Here is a 23774-nt window from a genome sequence, read left to right on the forward strand (position 1 = left end):
TTTCACCCTGCAACGGTCTCGTCCTGCTATGTAATGAATGATAAATAATTCTCCAAAAGGCCGTACGCAATGCCTCTACGGAGCACCCAAAGCAATGTAGGGTCAGTCAGTATAGGATAAGAATAACATGGAATTGGAGGCCTCTGTGAACATCATTGAAAATGAATTATACGGCAAAATACTCGTAGTATGACTTGAACTTATATCAACGTGGCCGTAACACGATATTCTAACCATTAAACTAACATATTCAACGCCGGTATTTATTCTAGATCCGGGACAAAGCCGCTAAAGATAAGCCCATTCTTACAGCCATACTTAACGGTACATGTTAAAATTTTGAAACCGAGCTATAGAGCGACTCTTATATATAATTATTTAGTATTAGCCTCTAGGATTAAATAGGACGATAATAAATATCTATTAAATGTCCTTTCAGTGCCTTGGTAGCATAGAGTTGACACCTGAAATATTAGCCGAGGCATCTCGGCGCAAGCTAAATCGACCTCGACAACCTCGCGATCGATTATCGACGACCTTACACTCTTTTATTCCTTAACTCATACCCGGTAGAATCAAGTCTGTCTCTATCCTACTCTCAGTCTAAATAGATTTCTTTCGTACAGATATTCGATCTGAAGAAAAAAAGATAGCGATCGAGATACCCGAGGAGCTATGACGACAGCCAAATTGCAGCCCGCCGGCAGCTTTGAGGAAGCCATTGCAGTTACACCATTGTCTTCACACACATATTCTGCGAATCTGCGATCAGAATGGTGCATTGGTAGCGGTAGGCGCTTGATTTCTTTCCTTTCATCCCATCTTCAGCGACGCATACTAATGGAGTAACGCTACAGTCCCCCACGGAGGTTATGTGACCTCCATCTTCTATTCTGTCGCCCGAACGCATATGAAAACCACCCATCCAACACGCCACAAGGGCTCTCCTGACCCTATCACGGTCTACCTCACTTTCATCCGCAGGACGGATATTGGACCGGCCTTGTTCACCGTCACGGACGTAAAGCTGGGTTCACGCACGTCGACACTGCATATCGGCCTCAGCCAGATAGACCCAGACGGTAATCGCCGCGAAGAGGTAGCGGGATACATCACCATATCACATATAGCGAGTGAGGAAGGGCCAACTATGCAGACGGCCTTTGCGCTGACTCCTGCGCCACCAGCAGTTGACTTCAACCAGCTAGCCAGGACGGGCGAGAGCGGAGAGTGGAAACGGTTCGAAGTAGCCTTTGCATCGATGAGGAAGGCGAGCAGACAAGTCGAATTCTACGCTCCTTCTGTGCCGGGGATGATGAAGCGCGGGTTCATCGAGCAGTGGGCTCGGTTTGCGCCATATGGGAAGGTAGAGAGATGGACGGATGAGACGCTTGGGTTTTTAGCCGATATGTTCCCTATGATGCTTGAGTCGTTTGACGAGAAGCCATGGGAGAAGAAGGCGAGAGAGAAGAAGGAAAAAGAGGAAGAGAAGGACGGCAAGATTAGCCCGAAGGGGAAGTTTTGGTATCCTACCATTCTGCTGAACTTGGATATTAAGAAGAAGTTGCCGGCCGAAGGGGTGGAGTGGATGTATTCTCGAGTGCAGACGAAGAGGCTGCAAAATGGTAGGATGGATTTAGATGTTATCATCATGGATGAGAAGGGAGAGCTGGTTGCGTTGAGTAACCATGTTGCATTAGTGATTGGAGCAGAGAGGAACCTGAGTGCCAGAAAGGGCAACGGGAAAGCCGCTGGAGGCGAGAGCAAGATATGATCAATAGACTTGTAGATGTATATATCGATGTATAGTTGAATTTAGTGGCATATTTACACTCATGTAGTCGTCTAAAGCTTCGAATCGTTGACCATGATGAAGAATCCCACGGCATCAGCACACACATACTTCCTCTTCACCCACTCCACCTTCTCTCCGTTCGGCTTGATCGGGTTCTCCTCCTGCACCAGCTGCGCTCTAACCCACCACTTCCGCCCCTCGTTGCCAATAACCCATGTCTTCAGTATAGCATGCGCACCAGCTCTAACAGGCTGCTTGAACCTAGTATCCAACTGCATCGTATACAGCCTACCAAACTTGTTGGGGTTGTTAAAGTCGAAACCGGGTATATATGCCGCGATGCTGACGGACATCAACTCGTCGAGCAGCGTAGAGATGACGCCACCGTGCACGACGCCAGGATGACCGTTGACGCCTGGCTCACCGAAAAAGAGCAAGTTGATTATATCTGCTGGCTGGGTGGAGGGAATCTTTGGCCATTGTGCTGGCGGAGCGGGGAGGGATGGAGCCTTTGATGGCGGCGGGGAGAGGAGGTTCGGCTTTCGGTGGAGGGTTAGGAGGTGTGGGATTGTAGACGGTGTGTTTATGGTGGATGCGAAGAAAATGTCTTCTCCTGTCTTTGTCTTTGGTTTGCGACAGAGGGTTTCGACCGGTTCGTAGGATGAGTTCTTGAGCAGAGTGCTGGTCCAGGTGTTGGCTTGGAAGGCCGAGATGGTGGCCTCTGGCACGCTGTAGGGTTTAGAGGCTGTCATCTTGAGACACTATGGGTGAAGGAGTGCTGGTCAATTGTTAGTTTACTCGTAGATGTTACTCGTAGTTGTTAGTTGTTGTTTTTCGATGTTCGATGTTGTCGGTATTTGTTTACAACCTCGGCCAGAAACATCTTGGCAGTACAAAGTGAAGTCATCATATACAACTTCGCTGATTTTCAGTAGATGTAATCCTATGTAGAAGTAATCCTATGGCCAGCAGAAGGAGATGTCACTAATCTAGTAATATGGAGTATGGTGGCGATAATCATGACAATTGACAGCTGTCCATAGACTTGCATCTCTCCTTTTGGCCACCAAACTACGGCGTACTCCGGCCGAAATCATAGCAGAGAACGGCTCAAGCTATCCACGGCCGGCAGTTGGATCAAGCCTCAGGCCTGATCTCGATCTCCCCGATCGGAGCGCGATTGAGCTTGAATAGTCACCTTGGCGCAGATGCTACTCCCACGGGCACGGATATGTGAAGCTGCTTTCTCTCCAGCTGATTCGCCGAGTATTCGATCTATCACGCCTCCTGCGACGCCGCCTGGGAGCTTCGTATAAAGTCAATTGGACATCCGGCACCCGCGGTTCACCGTCTCATCTTCCAGCTCTAGTGAGGAAAAAGCAACCTAATCAGCGCCTCCGTTACGGATCAAGTGTGGATGAAAGTACGGATTGGATCAGAGTAAAGGGGGAGCTCATCTGTAACAAATAGCTGCCCGGTTGTTTATTATGCCACTCTCTCATTAAAGCCCCTGTCAGCTCGCAGGCATGAACCATGAACCGTGGCCGACTTGGACCATGGGCAACGACACAATGCCAACCCGTTGTAAATAAAATCCTTTAAAGACGCCTCCATATACAGGGTTGCACGACCCCTTTTGCTGGACGAGGGAGCGGAGACCTGCTCCGAGTCAGACAGACTATTTCCTCGGGGTAACGCTAGCCAGCCGGTGCTTCGATAGTCGAGTCGAGCAGCCAGACAAGGACCGCGGGCCTGTTCAATATCGAGTGTCAGGTTTAGGGGCACGGAAATTGCAAGCTGGGCAGGGAAAAAGGACAGAGGAAGTACCTTTGCGCCTAAAGTTTGGTGTAGAGGTACTTGCAGAGACGCGCCTTTCCTCTTTGGGCAGTTTGCGATCGGTGCCCGCCCAACGAGATCCTGGTTTTTGTTTCTCTCTCTCTTCTTCTTCTTCCTCTCTTCTTCTTCTCTTGTCCTCGACAGTCCTCTCCTCCAGTCTCTGCAGTGCAACTCTGACGTGATAACCAGTCAAGCATCAGCCGGTAAGTACACGCCTACAGCCACTGATCAGTGATCACTGATATTGACTGTTGACTGACCTGGTACATAGCCTCTCACAGCTACAGTTTGAAGCAACATAAAGTCACCATGCTCTTCTCGACTCTCATCTCGCTGCCTGTGCTCGCAGCCACCGTCTCTGCGCTGGGCTCAAACTACACTGTCCCACCAGACTTCAATCCCGGCTCCGTCTCTGCCGACGAGAAGGGTAAGCTCCCAGTTGCAAGTTCCAAAAAGTCCAATTGACGGATACTAACGTGTCTGCACAGCTACCTGGTGTGATGGTGAAGCCAACACCTGTAGCGACGTCTGTGGATCGTACAAGATCAACAGATGCGACCCTGTAAGCTACAATTCCCCCGCCGAGGTACGGACCAGCTAGCTGACGAACTCTGCAGAAAACCCTCGAGTACTCTTGCGAATGCCAGAACGGCACCATCCCCCAGATGGACCTCTACATCAACTCTCTGCCGTGGTTCATCTGCCAGGCCACCTTCGGCCAGTGCATCAAGGCCCACCCGGACGATGCTGACGGCCAGCAGGGCTGCAAGGACGCCCAGGACAAGTGCGGTAAACTGAACGCTACTGCTTCCACCGGCGGCGACTCCCAGACCACCTCCTCCTCCGGCAGCGAGCCCACCGCCTCTTCCACCAGCGGGCCCTCCGCTACTCATACCGGTGGCAGCTCTGCTCCTTCCCACACCGGTGCCGCGGCTGTCATGATGGCCAAGGACTACTCTCTCGGTGTCCTTGCAACCGTCGTCTTGGGTGTCTTTGGCCTCATGCTGTAGACGCCGAGCCCTTATCTTAAAACTAGCTTAATATTTCCTTGTCTTTCCTATGTTATCCCATGCGATCCCCTGAATGATGAATTGTTTGCTCGGAGATTGAGTGTTGGCAGTGCGGTTTTTGGGATCCAGCGATGATTGGCACTGCATCCTGGTTTGGATCGACGGTGTCTCGCGCCGAACCTCACCTGCTTGTCTTGAACTCTTCTCCACTTTTCCTTACCTGTTCTATTCCCTGCCTGTCCCTTGTTGCAGCGTCGAGCATGACGATGATGTATCCGCTACGTATGAATACGATATCCAGACCGAGCCTAAAAGACCTTACTATAAACGTGCAGAATCTACTATAAACATACTCCGTACAGAACCTACTGTGAAGGGTAAAAAGAACCTATGAGGGTAAGAAGAAAAAGAAGAAAAAAAAGTGCATCGACCGGGAATCGAACCCGGGGCCCGTCGATGGCAACGACGGATTTTACCACTAAACCACCAATGCTGTTTCTTGCGGTAAGTCGGACCAAAGTGTCTGACCTGCTTACGTTTCGCTGCTCCCCGCCAAGCGCCCACACAAGAAATTTCTCCCGAAAGAGGAACTTTATCGATACGTTTTCAAGCAAAACTCACAACTTCATCCCACCAGCACCACCAGCAGCAGACTCGTCTTCTTCCTGCTCTTCCACTACACACACGCGGGCGTCGCTTTCAAGCCGCAGCAAGGAACCCGCTGGTTGATCAGCTGAAAGAAAATACAAGGATGGCCGCCACAAACACCCTCCTGATCGAGGGATCGTTCGACGAGCTCGCAGACGAACTCGCACGCTACATCGACTCGATCCGCAAGTCCGTCTCTGCTGCTTCGGCGACTCCAGATGCCGAGGTGCCGTCTGTCCATGCGGAGGTTGCGCCGCTGCTGGAGAAGTTGAGAGAAAAGGAACAGAGCGAGGAGGAGTTGACGGAGGCACAGGGCACACAGGTCGAGAAGGAGAGAGACGAGGTGCTCAAGAAGTTGGTGCTTGCGGCTCCAGTGCTGAATGCCGCTCCCGAGAAGGGTACTACCCCTATCCATATCTATATTTCCTATCTATATTTCCTCTGTCTCTATATATACATGGAATACTAACGGTTATAGAAATTACGGCGGCATACAACTTGCTCGTCTACCTGATCCGCCAATCGTCAAATGCCGGCATGTTCTTGCCTAGAATCTGCTCATTCCTGGCTAAGCCAATGCCAGCGTCGCCGCAGCATGGCCCTTCTATCGCCCTGTCAATCCTGGCAACCGTCTTCAACACCATGAGCGCCGAGGACTCCAACAGATTCCATGTCTTCCTCGCCATCATGTCCGTTATCCGAAGCACCTCCTCCAGTCTCGCATTCGAGGCCCTCAAGACTCAGCTCGCAAATCAACTGTCCGGCTGGATCGAGTCGTGGGACCTGGACGATGACGATACCCAGAAACTGCACATGGCCATCTCCGACGCCGCCAGAGCCTCCGGCGACGCTGAGCTTTCCTACCACCACCTCATCCTGGCCCTACATGCCATCCCGCCTTCTGAAGCCTCGTCTAACGAGGCCCGTGAACTGGCCGTCCGTGGTCTCGCTACCGCCCTCTCCCTCCCATTCGTCTTCGACTTCACCCCTCTAACAGCCAGCGATGCCGTCCAGAACGTGCGATCCACTGATGGTCCCCTCTTCGAACTCCTCGAGGTCTTTAGCACCGACAACCTCGACGCATACGAGGAATTCGTCAAGTCTACCCCCATCTCCTCCATCCCCAGCCTGGCATCCATCAAGACCATCGCACCCTCCACTTCCTCTGCTTCCCCCGCTTCCACTGAACCACCATCCATAGAGTCCATCCTACAGACCAAAATGCGTCTTCTCACGCTCACCAGTCTTGCGGCAAAGTCTCCCACCCGCTCTCTTCCCTATGACGACATCGCTTCTGCCCTACGGATTGACCGCGCCGACGTCGAGAAATGGGTCATCGATACCATCCGCGCCGGCCTAGTGGAGGGAAAACTCTCCCAGCTAAAGGGTGAGTTCCTCGTTCACCGCGCCACCTACCGTGTTTTCGGAGAGAAGCAATGGCGTGAAGTCCAGGGCCGTCTGATGGTCTGGAGACAGAGCCTCGAAAATGTACTCGAGGTCGTCCGCTCCGAGAAGGAGAAGTTTATCAAGGAAGCCGCATCCGCTTCTAGTGCGCCAGCCCAAGCGTCTGGAGATGGCGACCGGTTCTCATTCGGTGGTAGAGGCGGCGGCGAGCGAAGGAGAGGAGGTCACCAGTCACATCAGCAGCATCAACCCAGAGACATGGAGTTGGTTGCCGGTGGTGATTAGTCCCCTTTCTCTCTCTTTCTCTCACATTTTTTTATTCTACAAAGACTTGAATGTATTGGGCGTTATTCGTGTTTTTGTCTACTTCGCTTCTTCCCCAGATTTTCCTTTACATTAATCACTTTATGTGGTTTGATCTTCCCTTGACATCAATACTCCTTTTCTCGCTTTCAAAATGTTGAAATCTAGAAAGGACTGCGATAGATCAAGCTCGTTATTTTAATGATTTTGAGCATGAGCATGAGCATGAATGAGTATGAGGGATGAGGATGGAAAATAAAAGAAGAATTCAATCTACTGTTCAATACGTCTATCTCTATCTAACGTCTATATCTATCTACTTCCGTGACGTCCTTTTTAACCTCCTTAGTCATTAATTAGGGCTAAACCCTTTACGTGAACTCTATTATGTAAATTATGTAATGAATACATCACATGACTCTCTAACCGTATCGGGCGTAGTTCTCGCTAATCGCTCTTTGCGGCATCCAAAATTCGATGGTTGCAAAGCGCACACAGAAACGAGAACCTCATCGCAGCGCCTTCAACACACGTCGACTCGACTTCACGGAATCAACAAAACTCCCTTCAAGATGACTCACGAATCCGTCTTCTACAGCCGCCCACGAACCTACGGCAAGGGCAGCCGTCAATGGTACGCTACATCCATGCGGAGTCGAAGTTGGAAGATATATCGGACGTGGACGTGGAAGTGGAATATAATGCTAACGGGGATATTCTCTGCAGTCGCGCTTGCGCTCACCAGGCTGGTATCATTCGAAAGTACGGTTTGATGATCTGCCGTCAATGCTTCCGTGAGAAGGCCCAAGATATCGGTTTCGTCAAGGTAAGAACTATACATCGAACAAACGACGCCAAGTCAGCAAGTTATGGAATATATTCTTACATCCACGCCTCCCAATAGTACCGATGAACAATTAAACCGACCGATTTCTCTTGTCCTGCTCCGCTCCGTTTCTTATCGTTTCGCATCATTCGACATTCCCGCTCTCCTTCCTTGAATCGAAGCGCGCACCACCCACGCCACCTTAATCACTTCTATAACAAATGAAACCGGGGACAAGATTGAGAGAAACGGAGGAGATGGAGAGGGGTAGACGAGGATGTGCATGTGGATGTGCTTTGGTGTGGGCGTGGGAGGGAACTTCTTGACCGGACCAATCTGATACATGTCCTCGTTCTCCGTTTTTTAACGCATATCATACCAAATCAAAATATGGATACTTTGCGGAGTTGATTCTTTTAGAATGGAGATTTCAATCAAGTCTTTTTTCTGATGGGTGTTTGGTCTATCGTTTTGATTGTAAGGCGGATCAGGGTTGGGCATTCTAGTCCACGGTAAGCTCATACTTTGCACGGAGGAAACAATACATGCTATGCGGTGGTCTGACTCAGTTCTACGCTAAGTTATATCTTGGAGGTAACAAGTTGACTATGTAGAAGGGTTTATATTCAGGCAAGACATAACGTCTTACACCCCTGTAAAGATCTAAATGCATTTATGATATATGAAGAAAAAAAGGAAGGAGGGGAGAAACACCTCATCACGGCTCGCTTTGCTAAATCACATATGTACCAAACCCTGCTTTAATTTCCTTTTATAGGCAAGATACCACGGCTCTCGATCTCCTTTTGAATGCGAGCTGTCACCTCCGCCTCAGTGCCAACAGCAGAAACGCTCATGACCTTGCCCATCTTCTCATAATGATTCACAACCGGCATGCTGGTCTCTTCGAAGACACGGAACCGCTTCTTGATAGACTCGATGTTATCGTCGTCGCGTCCGCTGGTCTCTCCGCGCTTTAATAGGCGATTCAACATCACGTCTTCGGGGCAGGAGAGGAACAACGTCGCAGCAGACAGGCAGACGGTCTCTTCAAAATAGACAGCTTGATCCATCTTGCGGGGGAATCCGTCGATAAGGAATCGTGACGTAGACTGCACCTTTTCGTCGTCCTTCTGCTTTTCGAGAATTGCAGCCATGGCGTTGGAGAGTAAAGTGACGGTGATTTCCATGGGTACGATGATCCCCTCACGAATGTTATTCCGAATCAAGTCGCCATACTGGCTTCCCTTGCGGTCCTGCTCGGCTCTCAGCAGATCACCAGCCGAAAGATGAGAAAAGCCATAGTCCTTGACGAGCTTGGCCGATTGTGTCCCCTTCCCGCTGCCCGGCCCTCCCAGCACGAAGATCACGGTTACCTCATTGGCAGAGAACCTGGGAGAGGTGTTGGTCGAAGTAAGCGGCGCAGGGAGCTCGGCCGGGATCTTGGTCTCCGCCGATTGAGGCATATCACTGGCCGCCTTTGACATCCTTGGGCGCGCGAGACTTTATCAAGAGAGCGTAGACGCCGCTTCCAATTGCGAGGATTGCAAGGATAGGTAGGACCTTTATCTCAGAGTTGTTTCGGTTGCGGTTTGGAGGAGGCGGGGCGGAAGAGTACGGCCGTGAGAAGAACTGTGTTTGTTGGGCTGCAAGGCGGGGTGGCTGATATCCGCTGGACGAACGAAAGACCTGACGGGCGGCCACGGAGCCAGATCTAGAGATGAAAACAGACTGCGAGAGTGGCATTCCTAGCCCTGGGTAGTTTAATTGCTTGTTCTGTACGGAGTAAACAGGCCTGACACGCTCTTATCCACGACTTTTCGTCCTTTTGAAGCCGAATTTGAGGTTGAGATGGAAAACCAGGAGCTGTCCCGAAACAGACTAGCGGCTTGGCAGTGACATCAAGGTTTTAAGCGTATTTTCTCCCTTTTGCTTGTTCAACTTTAAATACTTACTAAGTTGTCTGAAAACACGCAGGTTATATCTAAGGAATCCAGGACAGGATAGCGTTTCTACCCATCGTAGAGACGTGCCATTAAAGAACCCTCTAAGATGAGAATATTGGGTCGTCTAGCGGAGTACATTTCTGGAGCGAGGTCCTCGTAATCAGCTGGCCCGATCCCGCTATGTACGAGTTGTCCGAGCCCGCACATGGCCGAAAAGTCTGGAGAAGCTTGCAAGATCATCCCTGTTTAACTCCATGCGTCAATCAATACGTATGCCGTCTGGTCTCTCGGCCTCAGCTGCGTTCTCGCCTCCATGACAAAGGATTGCAGGGGCTTTAGCGCACGCGAGTGATTTCAAATACAAGAGCCTTCGCACGAGTAATCTTCTATTAGCTTGTGCTTTCTTCCCATTCCGCCGCTGTTCCACTCGACGATACCATGGAGAAACACGATATAGAGGTGTCAGGCTCTGATCAGCTGGAAGAGCCGTGTCAGGTGGTGCAACCTGATAAGATAGATCTTGACGACCCAGATGCTCATTTGAGCGAGGCAGAAAGGGAGAAAATTGTATATCTCCATCTACTGACTCGAAATGTTCAAACCAATACTAGTGCAATCACTAAGCCTTGTATCAATATAGGACAAGCAACTACTGTGGAAACTCGACCTCAAATTGATTCCCTGGCTCTCTTTGCTATACCTTGTCAGGTTCGTGTGACTGGAGCTCAACCAACCTGGCCTAGCATTAATATCTAGACAGCTTTTTAGATCGCACGAACGTCGGAAATGCAAAGCTAGAAGGTCTTCTAAAGGACCTGCATCTGACAGATGGCCAATATGCCGCGGCTTTGACTATATTTTTCGTCTCTTATTCCGTCTTCGAGCCAGTGACAAATGTATTGCTGAAACGGCTGAGGCCTAGCATCTTCATTCCCGTCATAATGCTCATATGGGTACGTCGAAATTCGCAGAGAGCACACTTTAAATATGGCTAATAACTCCCTTGCAGGGCATCTGCATGACTACTATGGGATTAACTACCAACTTCTCTGGCTTCATGGCAGCACGATGGTTCCTAGGCCTAACCGAAGCAGGCCTCTTCCCTGGAGTCGGCTACTTCCTGTCCTGTTGGTACAAACGATCCGAATTTGGTGTTCGCATGGCGATATTCTTCTCTGCCGCAGCCGTGGCCGGCTCTTTCGGTGGTTTACTCGCTGCTGCCATCGCAAAAATGAACGGCGTAGGAGGTAAGGCTGGGTGGGCATGGATTTTTATCCTCGAGGGTCTAGTTACTATCGTCATTGCCGTGGCATCATTCTGGATGGTGCAAGATTTCCCAGACTCGGCGACATTCTTATCTGAGGATGATCGGAAACGAGTCATTCGACGGCTGTCACAAGATAAGCAATCCAGTGCCGAACATGAAGAGTTCAAGATGTCGTACTTCTGGGCTAGTATGAAGGATTGGAAGACCTATGTGTCTGCTTTTATATATGCCGGGTGTGATGGGCCGCTATATGCCTTTTCGCTTTTCCTTCCAACCATTATCAAAGAACTAGTAAGATTATGCTCTTGCTATACCTGTTTACGTTGCCATGATATTAACTATTTCTTTAGGGTATTTTCGCCAATATTAACTCTACACACTTACTTCCAACTAACGTATGCAGGATACAAATCAACCAAGGCTCAACTACTCTCTGTTCCACCCTACGCAGTTGGCTGTGTTTTGACCATTGGAATCGGCGTGCTTGCTGACCGCACAAAAAAGCGTGGTCTATGCAACATTGGCGTCTCACTCCTAGGAATAGCAGGTTTCAGCATGCTTATCGGCGCTAAATCGCCAGAAGTACGTTATGCTGGAACATTCCTCGGTGCGATGGGCATATATCCCTGCATCGCCAATACCATATCGTGGGCCAGTAATAATACTGAAGGTACGTCTACACCATCTCTCATCTACCTCATATCTATCCAAAGGTTCTAACGTTTATATCTAGGCGTGTACAAACGTGGAGTCACTCTCGGCATTATAATTGGCTGGGGAAATCTCAACGGCGTGGTATCCTCCAACATCTACAGAGGCCGGGACGCACCGAACTTCTTCCCGGGACATGGCACAGTACTGGGCTACCTTATAGTATTCCTACTTGGCGGCAGTATATTGCAGCATGTCTTGCTTCGGATTGAAAATGGCAAGAGAGTTCGTGGTGAGCGGAACTCGTGGGTCGAGGGACTTGATGCAAAGAGCATTGAAATGTTAGGTGACAAACGGCCAGACTTTTTATACACCCTTTAAATAGTAAACTTGAACGGGATATAGATTATCGGACGCACCAAAACGAATTAAAACTGGTTTCGTTACAACCATGGTACATACGCGCATTTGGGCTGTTGCCGTTCGTTCGTACTTTGTCCAAGGTTGAAACGTAGACTTTACAATATCAAACGTGGGACTGGCATTTATCCGTGGGGCGAACCAGTGGATAGGGGCATGAGCATATGGGTCATGCCGCACTGGCAGGAAACATGCATGAATAAATCAAACGGCAGTCTAGTGCGAGCCTACAAATGAAACCAACTGCCAAACCCCAAACAAGTGGGCACCCAAGTTAATAATAACATCGACAACCCACCATGACGTCCCGCCCAGTTCATCTACTCACTTCCCGTGCTTCGTCTGCGCAACGCAAACACTTTGGTATATTTATCCCCTACACCAAACATCAGCAAAATGGCACCGTGATCCATGTTGTGGGCGCGCCTATGGTCGGGTATAAGCTCGAATTCAAACGAAACTTCAGCCCATCTACCGCCCAGCCGCCTCATACGAACACGTTAATTGGACACGTCGCTGTAGATCTCGTTGCGGATGAAGGCTCCGATGTTGATTCTGCTGGTTTGAAGCTTGATTATACGCCGAAGGGCGAGTTGGAGAAGATAGCGAGCCAAGTGCCTCCGCCCCCTATTAGTAAAAATTTCATGGCTCCTGTTGACGGTGTACGTAAAAATATAGACTTCCTTGGAAACTGATTATGCGTGACCTTACTGACTTAGAAACCAGATTGTTAACAGAAGGTGTCAAGAGTGGACGATGGATTTTATTGAGAGGTTGGTTTCGCGGAAGTACATCGAAGCGGAGGCACTGTGCATTGCTCAATCTCACCGCGATCCTCCAGAGCACGGAGTCGGTTCCGGGGTGCAGGATAGATAACGAGTCATGTATGCAATAGGATTACGGAGTAAGTATATCACCATGACACCAGAAAATACTTTTCCAATCAATTTTTTTGTTACGGCGTAGCATATTGGACTCGTCTCAATGGTTTCATACTTCCGCGGGAAGACAGGATACCGTTTGAATTTGATCGCAACTTCACCCCCAATTCCCAAACCTACCCAGCACGTTATTTACGATAAAATGCAACATCTTTCAACGATATTTAGTTGGCCTCAGCTTGCGCCGCCCAAAAGCGAAGGACGGCGGTCGATCCCCATCTTACTTTGGCCCGATGAAGGCTTGTCTAAGTTCTTGGGGTACATGATAGTACGGCGTACAGAGCGAACAGGCGGATTGCAAATATATATTCTGTCCCAGTGCTCCGGAGACGACAATACAATCACCTTGAAACTTTGTACAGAGTACAATAATCACAAACGAACCCTGCAGAAAGTAGTAACATGCATGCACGGGGGAAGCAATGCAGGTGGCCTCTTCAGCAATTATGTATGTGGCGGAGTGCGATGGGAATGCCTGTAATTGGGGCCTCGCCTTCTTCATTGCTTGCCTGGGTGATCCTGGTTGAAGAAGGGATGGGGAGTTGATGGTACTTTCCTTCTCACCAAAATAAAGTGAGGAAACAAGTACCATCGAGTAGTCCACTTGTTCCCCACTATTTTTAGCGCTGTTGAAATAGAGTTAAAGCTTGAGCCAATAAAACACCAGTGGGTTCGTTCTAAAAGTAGAACATAACCCGCTGATTGGCTGTGTGGATCCCGCGGGACTAGCCGTAGTGGTCCTAGCGCGTGACCAAAGTTGCATCCATCACGCCAAGACCACCTGTATCGCTGGCCCATCACAGCAACCGCAGCACAATCTGCATGTCGACTGCATCAAAGCACCGATCCTGGCAGGCAATGCGGGCTTGTCATTCGCCCACACCCTGGCCTTGACTGGGGGAAGATGGGCCCTGTAACCGCTGGGCGACCGGACGAAGCAGCTCGCGACGGGCCAAACGGAGCACAGAGCTGGTCTAACTGACTGTTGGACGGACCAGGCCACCCTCGCTCATTTTCGCAGCACCGACCGAGATCCCTGGCAATCACATCACAGCTTCGCTTTTTCCCTTCTTTTCTCTTTGTCATGCCTGGCGCAATTTGCACATCGCAAGGGTGATTGATGCCCCTCTTGCTAGGATCGTCGTTGAAATACATAGGACTGGCCGACTCCTTTTTATCTATTTGTCTGGCACTCTTCGTTTGAAGGTTCACATGCTTTAGGTTTGCGACTTGCCTCCCTGGTGGCATAAACATTCCCACGGAGTACATACCCGTCATTCTGTGCGGGCGGTTAACGTCGAGAATCTACTGGTTGCTTGAAATAGCTCACAGTTTCCACCCTCTCAGGGTCCCTGGTTGCGACGGGCGCTAAAGATACAATATCTCCCTCCCATCGTCTTTCCTCGTTCCTCGACAACTCTCTCAACTCCTTCCTGTGTGTCTGCTGGTCTCCCATTTCCCTTCACCATACGGCAACGACTGGTTTCGTGCCTCTTGCAGCGCAACTCACCTTAACAATCCATCTAAGCGCCCTGCTCTTGCATATAACCGAAAGCCTACATCAATCACTTGAGCAAAAAGACCTTAGAAGTCTGCATACCTCGTTCTCGTTCTGTATGTTGATCTATGCAGTCAAGTCGCCCTCTGTTCTTTGTCCTAACTTGTCCAACGCATAGATCGTCACGAAGAGCTAGCTCTCTTCCAGCTGGTGTTTCTGCGAGATAGGAACCCTCCTATTTAGCACCTACGCCGTTTCTCCAGCCTCCTTCACACATCTCTGTTATGCCTAGCCTACATCCAAACGGCTATACTGAGGGATCAGAGCACTCGTTCTCTCACGAACCCGTCACTCCCGTCGACGTAGTGCAACCAAGCCGCAGACAAATGGTTGGATTCGCTGCTCAGCCCACTACGATGGAGGGCTCCTCTCGGGACCCTCCTTCAGAGTCGCCTTTTGCAGACCCTCCAGTCAAGTCGACAACTCCAGACTCGAACAAACAGCCAACCGTCTCCGATGTAGGATTTGGCTATGTTGCTGATAACCAGCCTGATCGGGATGTTCCTGGTTCTTCCACCAACGCCCCAAATTCCCCTCTTAAGAGTGCCATGAAAATCCCTGGGACGCCTGGCCGGTTCGGCACCGCGAACCCTTTGAGCCCAACATTTAGAGAAGAGCAGATTCTCGAAATCCACGAAAAAGATGCGGAGGAGGAGAATGCAAAGGACCTGGTATGCTCTCTGCCTTGTATGCTTGATATTGCAGGTCGCTAACATGTCATATAGAAAATCAAAACACGAGTGCGTCTGTCAAAAATTATGCTTCGCGGCGTCAACTTCTCTTGTAGCATGATTGTCCTTGCACTTCTTGCTCAGTCATTTCTCATCTTCCGCGCTACCAGACATTTGGAGACTAGGAATGGACTGAGCCCTTGGGACCCCAGTACCAACCCCTGGCCGCAAATTCTCATCTTGGTCCTTACATCCATCAACATGCTCCTATCCCTGGGTGTGATTTGGAATAACTGCCGCGGAAAGGAACGCCGTGCAGAGAAAGTGGGTGTATACTATACACTCTTTGCTGGTGGATTCTTCGTCTTCACTGTTGTCATGTGGGTGGTAGCTGCTGCTATCCTGCAGAACAGCAAAGACAGCGGAAATGGCAAAGATCTTTGGGGCTGGGCTTGCAAAGACAATCTACGATCCACGCTATTTAAAGAAGTCGTCGACTATGCCCTTGTCTGCCGTATGCAGGTAAGCAAAAGAATGCCGTCTTCGCTACACCTAAATATAACCGATAGGCTAACCTGATATAGGATTGGACTCTTGTCTGTATCATCGAGATTGTTGTTGACACCATCACGATTGCCATTTATGCCGTAGTATTCTATCGTTTCTACTCCAAGCGCAAACTACGCAAGTCAATGAACGTCCGTGACAAGGCCAGATCAGATCTCTACCTCGCCAACCTCCGCGTGCAAACAGCACCTAACACCCCTGGCTTTCCACGAAGCCCAGCCATGACCGCAAACCCTTACTCCACCGCTGAAAATGGACAGATGCACGAGTACTACAAACCACAATATGCTAGCCAAACTCCCGTCACTGCTGCCAACAAGCCATTCCAGCTACAGCCTCCACCATCCAGATCGAGCAGCAGCATCCATAACTCGCCTCGTGCGGAAATGCAAAATCCTCCTCTTAGCCCCGGCATGGCAGAGCGAGTAAACCAGCCCGTTGCTGCTGCTCCAGGCGAACAATCATATGGCGCTGTGCCAATTCCTGGAGCTTATAGGAGTCCCAGTTTCGGCCCACAGCCAATGACGCTCCCTAATACCCCTGGTATTGGCGTTGCGATTTCATCAGACAATGCTCCCCACACTCGCAACACTTCAAGGTGACGCACATAGAGAACATAGCTAACATTTGAAGTTGGATACCCTTGTATTTACTCTCCCCTATACCTGTTGCAGTTTTCTGTCTTGTTTAAGCATAATTCTTAGCCTTTAATTCCCTCATTACATCTCCTATGTCATTTCTATATTGTCTACCTACCCATCTCTGTTGAAATACCCCCCACCCCCTCCCAGACAAAACAAGAGGGATTGCCCTACTTCTTTTCTTTCTTCTGGCGCTAAATAATTGTTTGTGGTTTTTGGGCATATCATGTCGTATAACGAGGCATGGAAAGGAAATGAAGGAGGAGTCATACATGCATGGCGCTTGTATGCTCTATGTGGATTTCTATTCTTATTTTTTTTTTTTTTTTGGAGGCCGGGTGTGATATTGAGTATCAGCCAAGTCCCTATGATTTGATTTGTTTAACTATCTTGAAATCATAATCACAAAGTTCCTCCCAAAAATGGCTATTTCATCTCGAGAATTAAGTAGATCGTTTATTATTTTAATCATGGATTCAGGTGATATCAAACAATGGTTTCTCCAAGTAGGGATATTGATTACATTATCTCGTTAACGTTCCTCTCCTTTGAGGCATGCTATTAATCAAAATTCCACTCAGCTAATCATTACACATGACATCAAGTAAAATATAAACATTGCATAATGCCCCTGGCTAGCAGCAAAACTCCAACGAGAAGACAAATCATTCATATAGGCCGAAAACGCATAATGAATAGGATTTAATACGCTCAATTTGCCCATGCTATGCATCGCCCTCAATAACAGCACCAACGTCCTTAGTCACATATATCTCCTCTAGTCTCCCTTCCCAATCGTCATTCATACTGCCTTTGTTTTTCAACACGAGACCTTGTTCGTTCGCTAAATGGAGAAGACAGATGAAGCCGTATGACGTGCTGATGTCGCGCATAGCTTGTTCGGGATACGATTGCTTCAATCCATTCATGACATCGGTGAAGCGAAGACTGTTTTTAAATTCTTCGGACTCGTCGCTAGGAGAGCTGTTTTCGACACTAGGTTCAGGGGCTGGTTCTTCAGGGGCGGTTGTCGTGGTGACTGCAGCAGATGGAGAAGAAGAGTTGAATGAGAGTGAGGCGATAAGGCGTTCACCCATTCCATTCCACATCACTTCCTTCAAGCGGCGAACATCTACCTTCTTCGCTACACGGGCGTAGTTTACATATTCTGGGCGGATTCTTCGGCCTCCTTGGGTGACTAGCTGTGAGCCGTAACCTCCCAGCAAGGCGCCACCAGGGGTAGCAACGCTGTTTAAGAGTGCGTTGAGGCCAGACATACCACCCGCCGAGGTTGCGGGTCTCGCGTCTGAGTCTAGTGGCGGGGAGAATGCCTCTCGAGCATCTGCGAAAGGCATGTTGTCGTCGTCATCATCGTCGCCCATGGGAAGGCCATGTGGGAAAGCAAGGCCATCGTCGTCCGCAAAAAAGTTAGCATCGTATGTTCCCTGAGCAGCATCCTCGTTTGCCGCTTGCTCCATGTCTTGTTTCTGTGACGCCCAGAAGGCTTCATCCATCTCGCCATTGTTGGGGCCAGAAGCGTCATTCTGACGGGAGCGGTTGTTATTTCTTACTAGTCCGCGTAGCCCCATCTTTGCTTTGGGCTTTAGGAAAAGGCGGAGTAGTTCCCTGGAGTTGAAGTGTTTATCATCAGGTAGCAAATTTCGACCCTTTGTTTTCCACTGGGTTTTTGGGAGTGAAATTGCAGAGTTAGAGCTCGAGGTGGTGTATATCAGCTCTGCGGTAGCAGGGTCGAGGTCCGCGGCAAAATTTATCTCAAATGGCTCCTTTTCTTTCCGCTGCCTGGGCGCTGCTGTCCCGGCGGTAGCGGAGGTCACATCCTTCATTCGTCGAATCTTCCAATGCTCGGGACCAGCCCAGTCTTTGCGTAAGGCATTATCAAAATAACTCAGGATATTATCGTGATCGTGGTTTGCATTTCCATGTGAAAGGGACAAGGTGAAAGGGTCATTTTCCGTGTTATCAAATTCGACTGTGGTGTCGTTATTGTCGCCTCCAACTCCAATGTTGCTAATGCGGTGCACCTTCAACATTGGTTCGAGAGCAGCATCTCTCGCCCATGCCTCACCACCTTGCCCGAACTCGGCATCACCACCGAGATCGAATCCAGTAATTGTGGCATCGTCATCATCAAATCCGATAGCTATATCGTCATCCAACATGATGCCAGATGCATCACCAAGGCCTGGCTGCTCTGACTGTTGTTTATCTTGCCTCCAGTCCTCAGGAGCGCGTAAGAATGGAATTTCGAGAGACCCGCTGGGGTCGCCCAGATCGAAATCTTTCAGGGAGGGACAAATATCATGGTCAGCCAGCGCGTCAAGGTTGGGAAAGAATCTTTCGGCTAAGCCGCTGACATCGACGTCCAAGTAGTCATCATTTGAATCAGATGTTCCAGGTCTTGGAGTCGGGGACTTGGAACCATCTTCTTGGCCATCTGCGTTGTTGTTTTGAGCCTCAGAGTCAGCCGTAGCTGTGTTAGCATCATCGCTGCTATCAAAAACAATTCTTCCTTGACCGTCAATGGATAGATGGTTCAAAAGTAGGCCCTTGGCGCCGCCTTCATCGAAATCAGCGGAAGCCTTTTTAAATAGAGGATCCACGGAGAATTCCAATTCAAACTTCTTTAATTGCAGAGATGAAAACGATGGCGCTAACGTGGATTCGTGGGATCGTGCCTGTGGAAAACAAGGTAAGTATAGGAAAACGGGATTACCAGCTCCAGTTGTACGGATTGGCCAACCTTTTTCCGAGTTTTCCGTCGGACTCCATCTTCACCTTCTTCCCCTTCCTCATCATCGTCTTCTTCGTTTTCTCCACCATCCTCACCGCCGTCCTGTTTCTTTTTATTTCCACTATCCGCCAATCCACTCAGCAGTTTCCCCGTCTCAGTCGCAACGCTGTCCACTCTGCTTGTATAAATCTTCACACAGCCGTCGAGTGTACAACTTGCCTTTTGAAAATTAACTCCATCGCCTTCCTTCAAAAGCGACATGTCATGAAAGTAGTCGATGAGAGCAAAATTCCACGAGTTAGCAGCATTGATCTTATTATCCGTCGCCATCTTCATCCACTCCTCAAAGTTGGCTAGGATGGGCACACGCTTCATCGGCGTCACTGCGCGGCCGAGAGCATCGACATCACTGTCTCTCCCTCGTACAGAGCCCCGGGGGGTGCGCGGACTGTCGGCTGTTCCATCATAGTTGTTGAATCTGCGCGGGGGCATCGGCGTCTTTACCGCCGCTTTGATCTGGTCCATCTGGAGGTCGTATTGCGCCTGGCGGGAATGTAACCGCGCAACCTTCTCGCCAGCGTCATCGTTGAGGGGGATTCTGTAATATCCCAAGTGCGCGTTAGCTATCAGACACTCGCTCCCTGACGGCGGCACTTTCCCCCGCCATATCCCTTGCGGGAAACTTCTTTCAACTCTGCGCGAATGCGCCATGGCCAAGGGAATAGGCAATAACGTACTTCCTAGGAGTATTTTTGTGTGGTGTAGTGTTATTCGCCGGCTTCGAGGTGCCGCGGCCATGACGGCTCTTGACGGGGGGGTTTGCGACTCGGGGCATTTTGCGGAGGGTCTTGCGCAGCGTCGTGGGGTGTCGATGGGATGCTTGTGTATTTGAATAATTATATCATCCTCAACAGAGATTGTCCAGATTATAGCGTGGACAGGCCTCCGATATCCTCTGCTTTGTCTTTATATTCTGCGCGCGCTTCGTGATGTTTCTTCGGTTGAAGTCAACATAAACAAACGGAGCGCGGGGCAGACCACTTGCGCAGTTATGCTTATGTAAATTGCTTATGTCATCATTGTCGGTCCTATATATATCCGAACATGACTAACATACTACTAATAAAGCCTCGGAAAAATATTAATATTATACCGGAGGCTTATTACTCAGCAACAGTACGATGCTGCAAACAAAACAAACATACCATATATAGTAATTTCCCATGGGACACCCCTAGCAATTACGTCAGCAGGCGCAGCTTCAAGTTTCCAAACAACCGCAAGCAAAACGGAAGTTCGATGACCACATCAAAACAGCCACATCGCCGACCAAGAAGCAGGGATTGATAGAGTCGCCCTGGAAGACTTGCTGGGTACCGCCACCCGATAAAAGCTGTGCCTGTCCTACGCCTCTTCTCCCCCTCATGAATACACCGTGTGTCCCTTACCAGCCTGTGGATCCAAGGTGCATGTACTCGCGTGTCTCTTTACACATAATGCATCCCCCATGATGGAGGGCCCTTCAAACACATTTTTCACCAGGGCTGCGCTTGTCCGTAACTCCAGGAAGCGGTATTCAGCCCGTGTGTTCTATCTTGTGATATTTACCGTCCTTGCTCTGGCCCTTGGAAGCCGTTTTCTCCCCCGCATCCGAGATGAACTCCCTGCGCCAGGGACTTCAAGAAGTCGAAGGTCGTTTTCGCCGAGCACACCGGACTGGACGGTACAAAAGCATGTAACAGAGGTAAGTGGACGCGAATACTATGAAAAGTCAAGCGGTTCTTTGGTGGCTAACGATGTTCGGACGTTCGTAGTGTCGACTGGTCCACCATGCCAAAGACCAGTGCGCCTTTATTCGAGATAACTGCCAGGACGAAGATATCGGCCTTATTTCCTACCTAGAGCTTTACTACTGTCGGCTCGAGGGAGCGAAACCACTTGGCTTCGCCATACTCGCAACATGGCTCGGTATGCTTTTTAGCACGGTGGGAATCGCGGCGAGCGACTTCCTATGTGTCAACCTAAGCACCATCGCCAGCATCCTTGGAATGAGTGAGAGCTTGACGGGTGTTACATTTCTCGCCTTTGGAAATGGAAGCCCAGACGTGTTCTCTACATTCGCCGCCATGAGTTCCAATAGTGGGAGCCTGGCTATCGGCGAACTTATCGGCGCTGCTGGGTTTATAACAGCCGTTGTTGCCGGATCTATGGCACTTGCTAGGCCCTTTAGAGTTGCTCGGAGAAGCTTCGTTCGCGATATTCTCTTCTTTGCGGTCGCTACCGGTTTCAGCATGGTATTCGTTGCAGATGGAAAGCTACAAGCCTGGGAATGCGCGACCATGATCGGGTTTTATATCTTCTACGTCATTGTCGTTGTCACTTGGCATTGGTATACGGGTCGACAGCGACGGAAACTAGAGCGTGATCTTGCTGCTCGTGCCCATTTCCATATCCCCCAAAACCAAGAATTGGAGATTAATGAGGTACCGGAAGACGATGATCCCATTGCTGGTGGCGAGCAGCGTCCGCTTCTGGGTGCGACAAATGACGATTTCGGAACTTTGGAACGGGCAGATATCCCTATTTTGAGAGTCGAGGATGAGGATGACGAAGAATCTTGGGACAGACAGCAGCTGGCAGAGCTCCATGATAATATGCGAGTGAGCAGGCCACAGACAAGCCAGAGAATGGTTCCTAGTAGCGCTATCCGGCCAAGTTTGGTTGGCGCTCTGGAATTTAGATCGGTTCTCTCTTCGTTGCGCAAATCCAGAAGTCTCCAATCTGGTAGGATTCATTTACGAAGCTACTCAGATGACCAATATGCCACCACAGACCCGAGATCATTCCGCCCCAGAGCTTCAACAACCCAGCGTCCACAGTTTTATTCCTATCATGACGACGAGAGGGCGGCCCCAACAGGCTTGTCTATCGCCTCACGACCACATATACTAGCTCACGGCCCAGATAATGAGCCAGGGATCCAGCAGGAACAGCATGCGAATTTCCTCTGCGCATCGCCTACATCATCGGGCTATCCTTCAAGGTCTCAAAGCCCTGCTCCCTCCGTCGATCGCTCAAAATCTCCTAGTCGGTTAGTGCCTCCACACACTGTCTTTCATCGACCATCCTACGAGTCAGGGGGCCCTACTCCGTCAATTCAATCCTCGGTCTCACCTCAGACAACTCCTCGCACTCATGGTGGTGCTACCACTCCGGATAGCTCTGGGTCAATTACGCCGTTTCCTCCTTACACTGATGAGGCTGCCTATGGCCACTCGAGTTTTCCCAGTCTTCGATTTCAGAGATCAGGCCACTCGCTGGGCTCAGAGTACATACGCGGACAGTCTGCAGGCACCGATATCGAGGTTCCTGGACCAAAATGGTGGCCGCGTTCATATCTACCCATCCCCGAAGTATTCGTATCAGCACTCTTCCCGACGCTCTACGGCTGGGGAGAAAAATCCATATGGGACAAGCTTCTTGGGATTGCGGCAGCACCTAGTGTTTTTATCCTGACGGTGACTTTGCCTGTAGTGGAAACGGAAAGCTCTGAACCTGAAGTCACCGCTTCCCCTGAGCAGACATCGGCAGCCGCAATTCCACATAGGCCAGGGAGGAGCGGCTCAGAGGCGGCTCCGTCAATCACAGTACCTCGTTACTACGACGATGAACAACACGAAACAAACACCGATTTGCTTGTTCGGCCATCTATCAATCGCGTCCGACAAGACTCCGAACTACCAGTCATGCCACCAAGTATGGAACCCAACAGCAAGGGTGATTCTTCTGCCAAAGAGTGGAACAGATGGCTCCTATTGCTTCAACTTTATACCGCTCCGTTCTTTATTACCCTAACGCTGTGGACCAACCTTCGCCCAGAGCATAACCCACGCACATTAATCTTACCAACCCTCATATCGTTACTTGTCTCTTGCGTCTTCACCGCCATTCTCATTCTTTCAACTAAAGGCTCCTCTAACAAACTACCTAAACCCCTTCGGCCATTTGCTGCCTTCCTCGGATTTGCCGTTGCAATCGCATGGGTCTCGACGCTAGCTACTGAGGTCGTCGCCCTGCTTAAGCTGTTCGGTGTAATTCTGAACATCAGCGATTCTTTGCTGGGCCTTACTATCTTTGCCGTCGGTAACTCCTTAGGCGATCTCGTCGCCAATGTCACCATCGCACGCTTGGGATATCCGATAATGGCGCTCAGTGCGTGTTTTGGTGGACCAATGCTAAACATCCTTATTGGTATTGGTGTTGGAGGGTTATATATGACTCTCCAGCAAGCGCAGAGCCTTCAGTCCTCAGGTCTCGTTTCACAGGCGTTGGCGACTATTGTGCAACCGTACCCCATCGCGGTATCTAAAACATTGATTATCAGCGCCGCCACACTGATGATCACATTAGTCGGACTACTTATCGTTGTGCCATTGAACAAGTGGCGGATGGACCGGAATGTTGGATTTGGACTTGTTGCGCTATGGAGTTTTAGCACCATTATTAATGTCGTCGTTGAACTAACTTCATGACGGAGA

General features: G+C 49.8%; 10 protein-coding genes and 1 non-coding gene across 11 annotated transcripts; 7 read left to right on the forward strand and 4 right to left on the reverse strand.

Annotated features, from left to right (window-relative positions):
• Positions 1–910: 910 nt before the first annotated feature.
• Positions 911–1774, forward strand: GIQ15_04537 (uncharacterized protein; the record flags this gene model as incomplete). The annotated part of the gene is made up of 1 exon (XM_033551954.1): positions 911–1774. The coding sequence occupies one exon, from the start codon at positions 911–913 to the stop codon at positions 1772–1774; it is 864 nt and encodes a 287-aa protein (XP_033405684.1).
• Positions 1775–1845: 71 nt separating this feature from the next.
• Positions 1846–2547, reverse strand: GIQ15_04538 (uncharacterized protein; the record flags this gene model as incomplete). Its single annotated transcript, XM_033551955.1, has 1 exon — positions 1846–2547. The coding sequence occupies one exon, from the start codon at positions 2545–2547 to the stop codon at positions 1846–1848; it is 702 nt and encodes a 233-aa protein (XP_033405685.1).
• Positions 2548–3940: 1393 nt separating this feature from the next.
• Positions 3941–4641, forward strand: GIQ15_04539 (uncharacterized protein; the record flags this gene model as incomplete). The annotated part of the gene is made up of 3 exons (XM_033551956.1): positions 3941–4058; positions 4120–4193; positions 4249–4641. 3 exons carry the CDS (start codon positions 3941–3943, stop codon positions 4639–4641), a joined length of 585 nt encoding a protein of 194 aa, XP_033405686.1.
• A 422-nt stretch (positions 4642–5063) lies between these two features.
• Positions 5064–5134, reverse strand: GIQ15_t0028. Its single transcript has one exon. It is a non-coding gene; the product is annotated as a tRNA-Gly (tRNA).
• A 258-nt stretch (positions 5135–5392) lies between these two features.
• On the forward strand, positions 5393–6978 carry GIQ15_04540 (eukaryotic translation initiation factor 3 subunit M; the record flags this gene model as incomplete). The annotated part of the gene is made up of 2 exons (XM_033551957.1): positions 5393–5687; positions 5768–6978. 2 exons carry the CDS (start codon positions 5393–5395, stop codon positions 6976–6978), a joined length of 1506 nt encoding a protein of 501 aa, XP_033405687.1.
• Positions 6979–8583: 1605 nt separating this feature from the next.
• On the reverse strand, positions 8584–9309 carry GIQ15_04541 (adenylate kinase; the record flags this gene model as incomplete). The annotated part of the gene is made up of 1 exon (XM_033551958.1): positions 8584–9309. The coding sequence occupies one exon, from the start codon at positions 9307–9309 to the stop codon at positions 8584–8586; it is 726 nt and encodes a 241-aa protein (XP_033405688.1).
• Positions 9310–10206: 897 nt separating this feature from the next.
• Positions 10207–12067, forward strand: GIQ15_04542 (MFS transporter; the record flags this gene model as incomplete). The annotated part of the gene is made up of 6 exons (XM_033551959.1): positions 10207–10335; positions 10409–10476; positions 10529–10721; positions 10778–11222; positions 11439–11705; positions 11769–12067. The coding sequence occupies 6 exons, from the start codon at positions 10207–10209 to the stop codon at positions 12065–12067; spliced, it is 1401 nt and encodes a 466-aa protein (XP_033405689.1).
• A 338-nt stretch (positions 12068–12405) lies between these two features.
• On the forward strand, positions 12406–12982 carry GIQ15_04543 (uncharacterized protein; the record flags this gene model as incomplete). The annotated part of the gene is made up of 2 exons (XM_033551960.1): positions 12406–12768; positions 12833–12982. The coding sequence occupies 2 exons, from the start codon at positions 12406–12408 to the stop codon at positions 12980–12982; spliced, it is 513 nt and encodes a 170-aa protein (XP_033405690.1).
• Positions 12983–14931: 1949 nt separating this feature from the next.
• Positions 14932–16445, forward strand: GIQ15_04544 (uncharacterized protein; the record flags this gene model as incomplete). The annotated part of the gene is made up of 3 exons (XM_033551961.1): positions 14932–15276; positions 15331–15798; positions 15861–16445. 3 exons carry the CDS (start codon positions 14932–14934, stop codon positions 16443–16445), a joined length of 1398 nt encoding a protein of 465 aa, XP_033405691.1.
• A 764-nt stretch (positions 16446–17209) lies between these two features.
• On the reverse strand, positions 17210–20071 carry GIQ15_04545 (Condensin complex subunit 2; the record flags this gene model as incomplete). Its single annotated transcript, XM_033551962.1, has 3 exons — positions 17210–19180; positions 19219–19834; positions 19974–20071. 3 exons carry the CDS (start codon positions 20069–20071, stop codon positions 17210–17212), a joined length of 2685 nt encoding a protein of 894 aa, XP_033405692.1.
• A 672-nt stretch (positions 20072–20743) lies between these two features.
• On the forward strand, positions 20744–23768 carry GIQ15_04546 (sodium/calcium exchanger protein; the record flags this gene model as incomplete). Its single annotated transcript, XM_033551963.1, has 2 exons — positions 20744–20980; positions 21051–23768. 2 exons carry the CDS (start codon positions 20744–20746, stop codon positions 23766–23768), a joined length of 2955 nt encoding a protein of 984 aa, XP_033405693.1.
• Positions 23769–23774: the final 6 nt, after the last annotated feature.

The sequence above is a fragment of the Arthroderma uncinatum genome (assembly GCF_011692745.1).
Source record: "Arthroderma uncinatum strain CBS 119779 chromosome Unknown scaffold3, whole genome shotgun sequence".
NCBI lineage: Eukaryota > Fungi > Ascomycota > Eurotiomycetes > Onygenales > Arthrodermataceae > Arthroderma > Arthroderma uncinatum.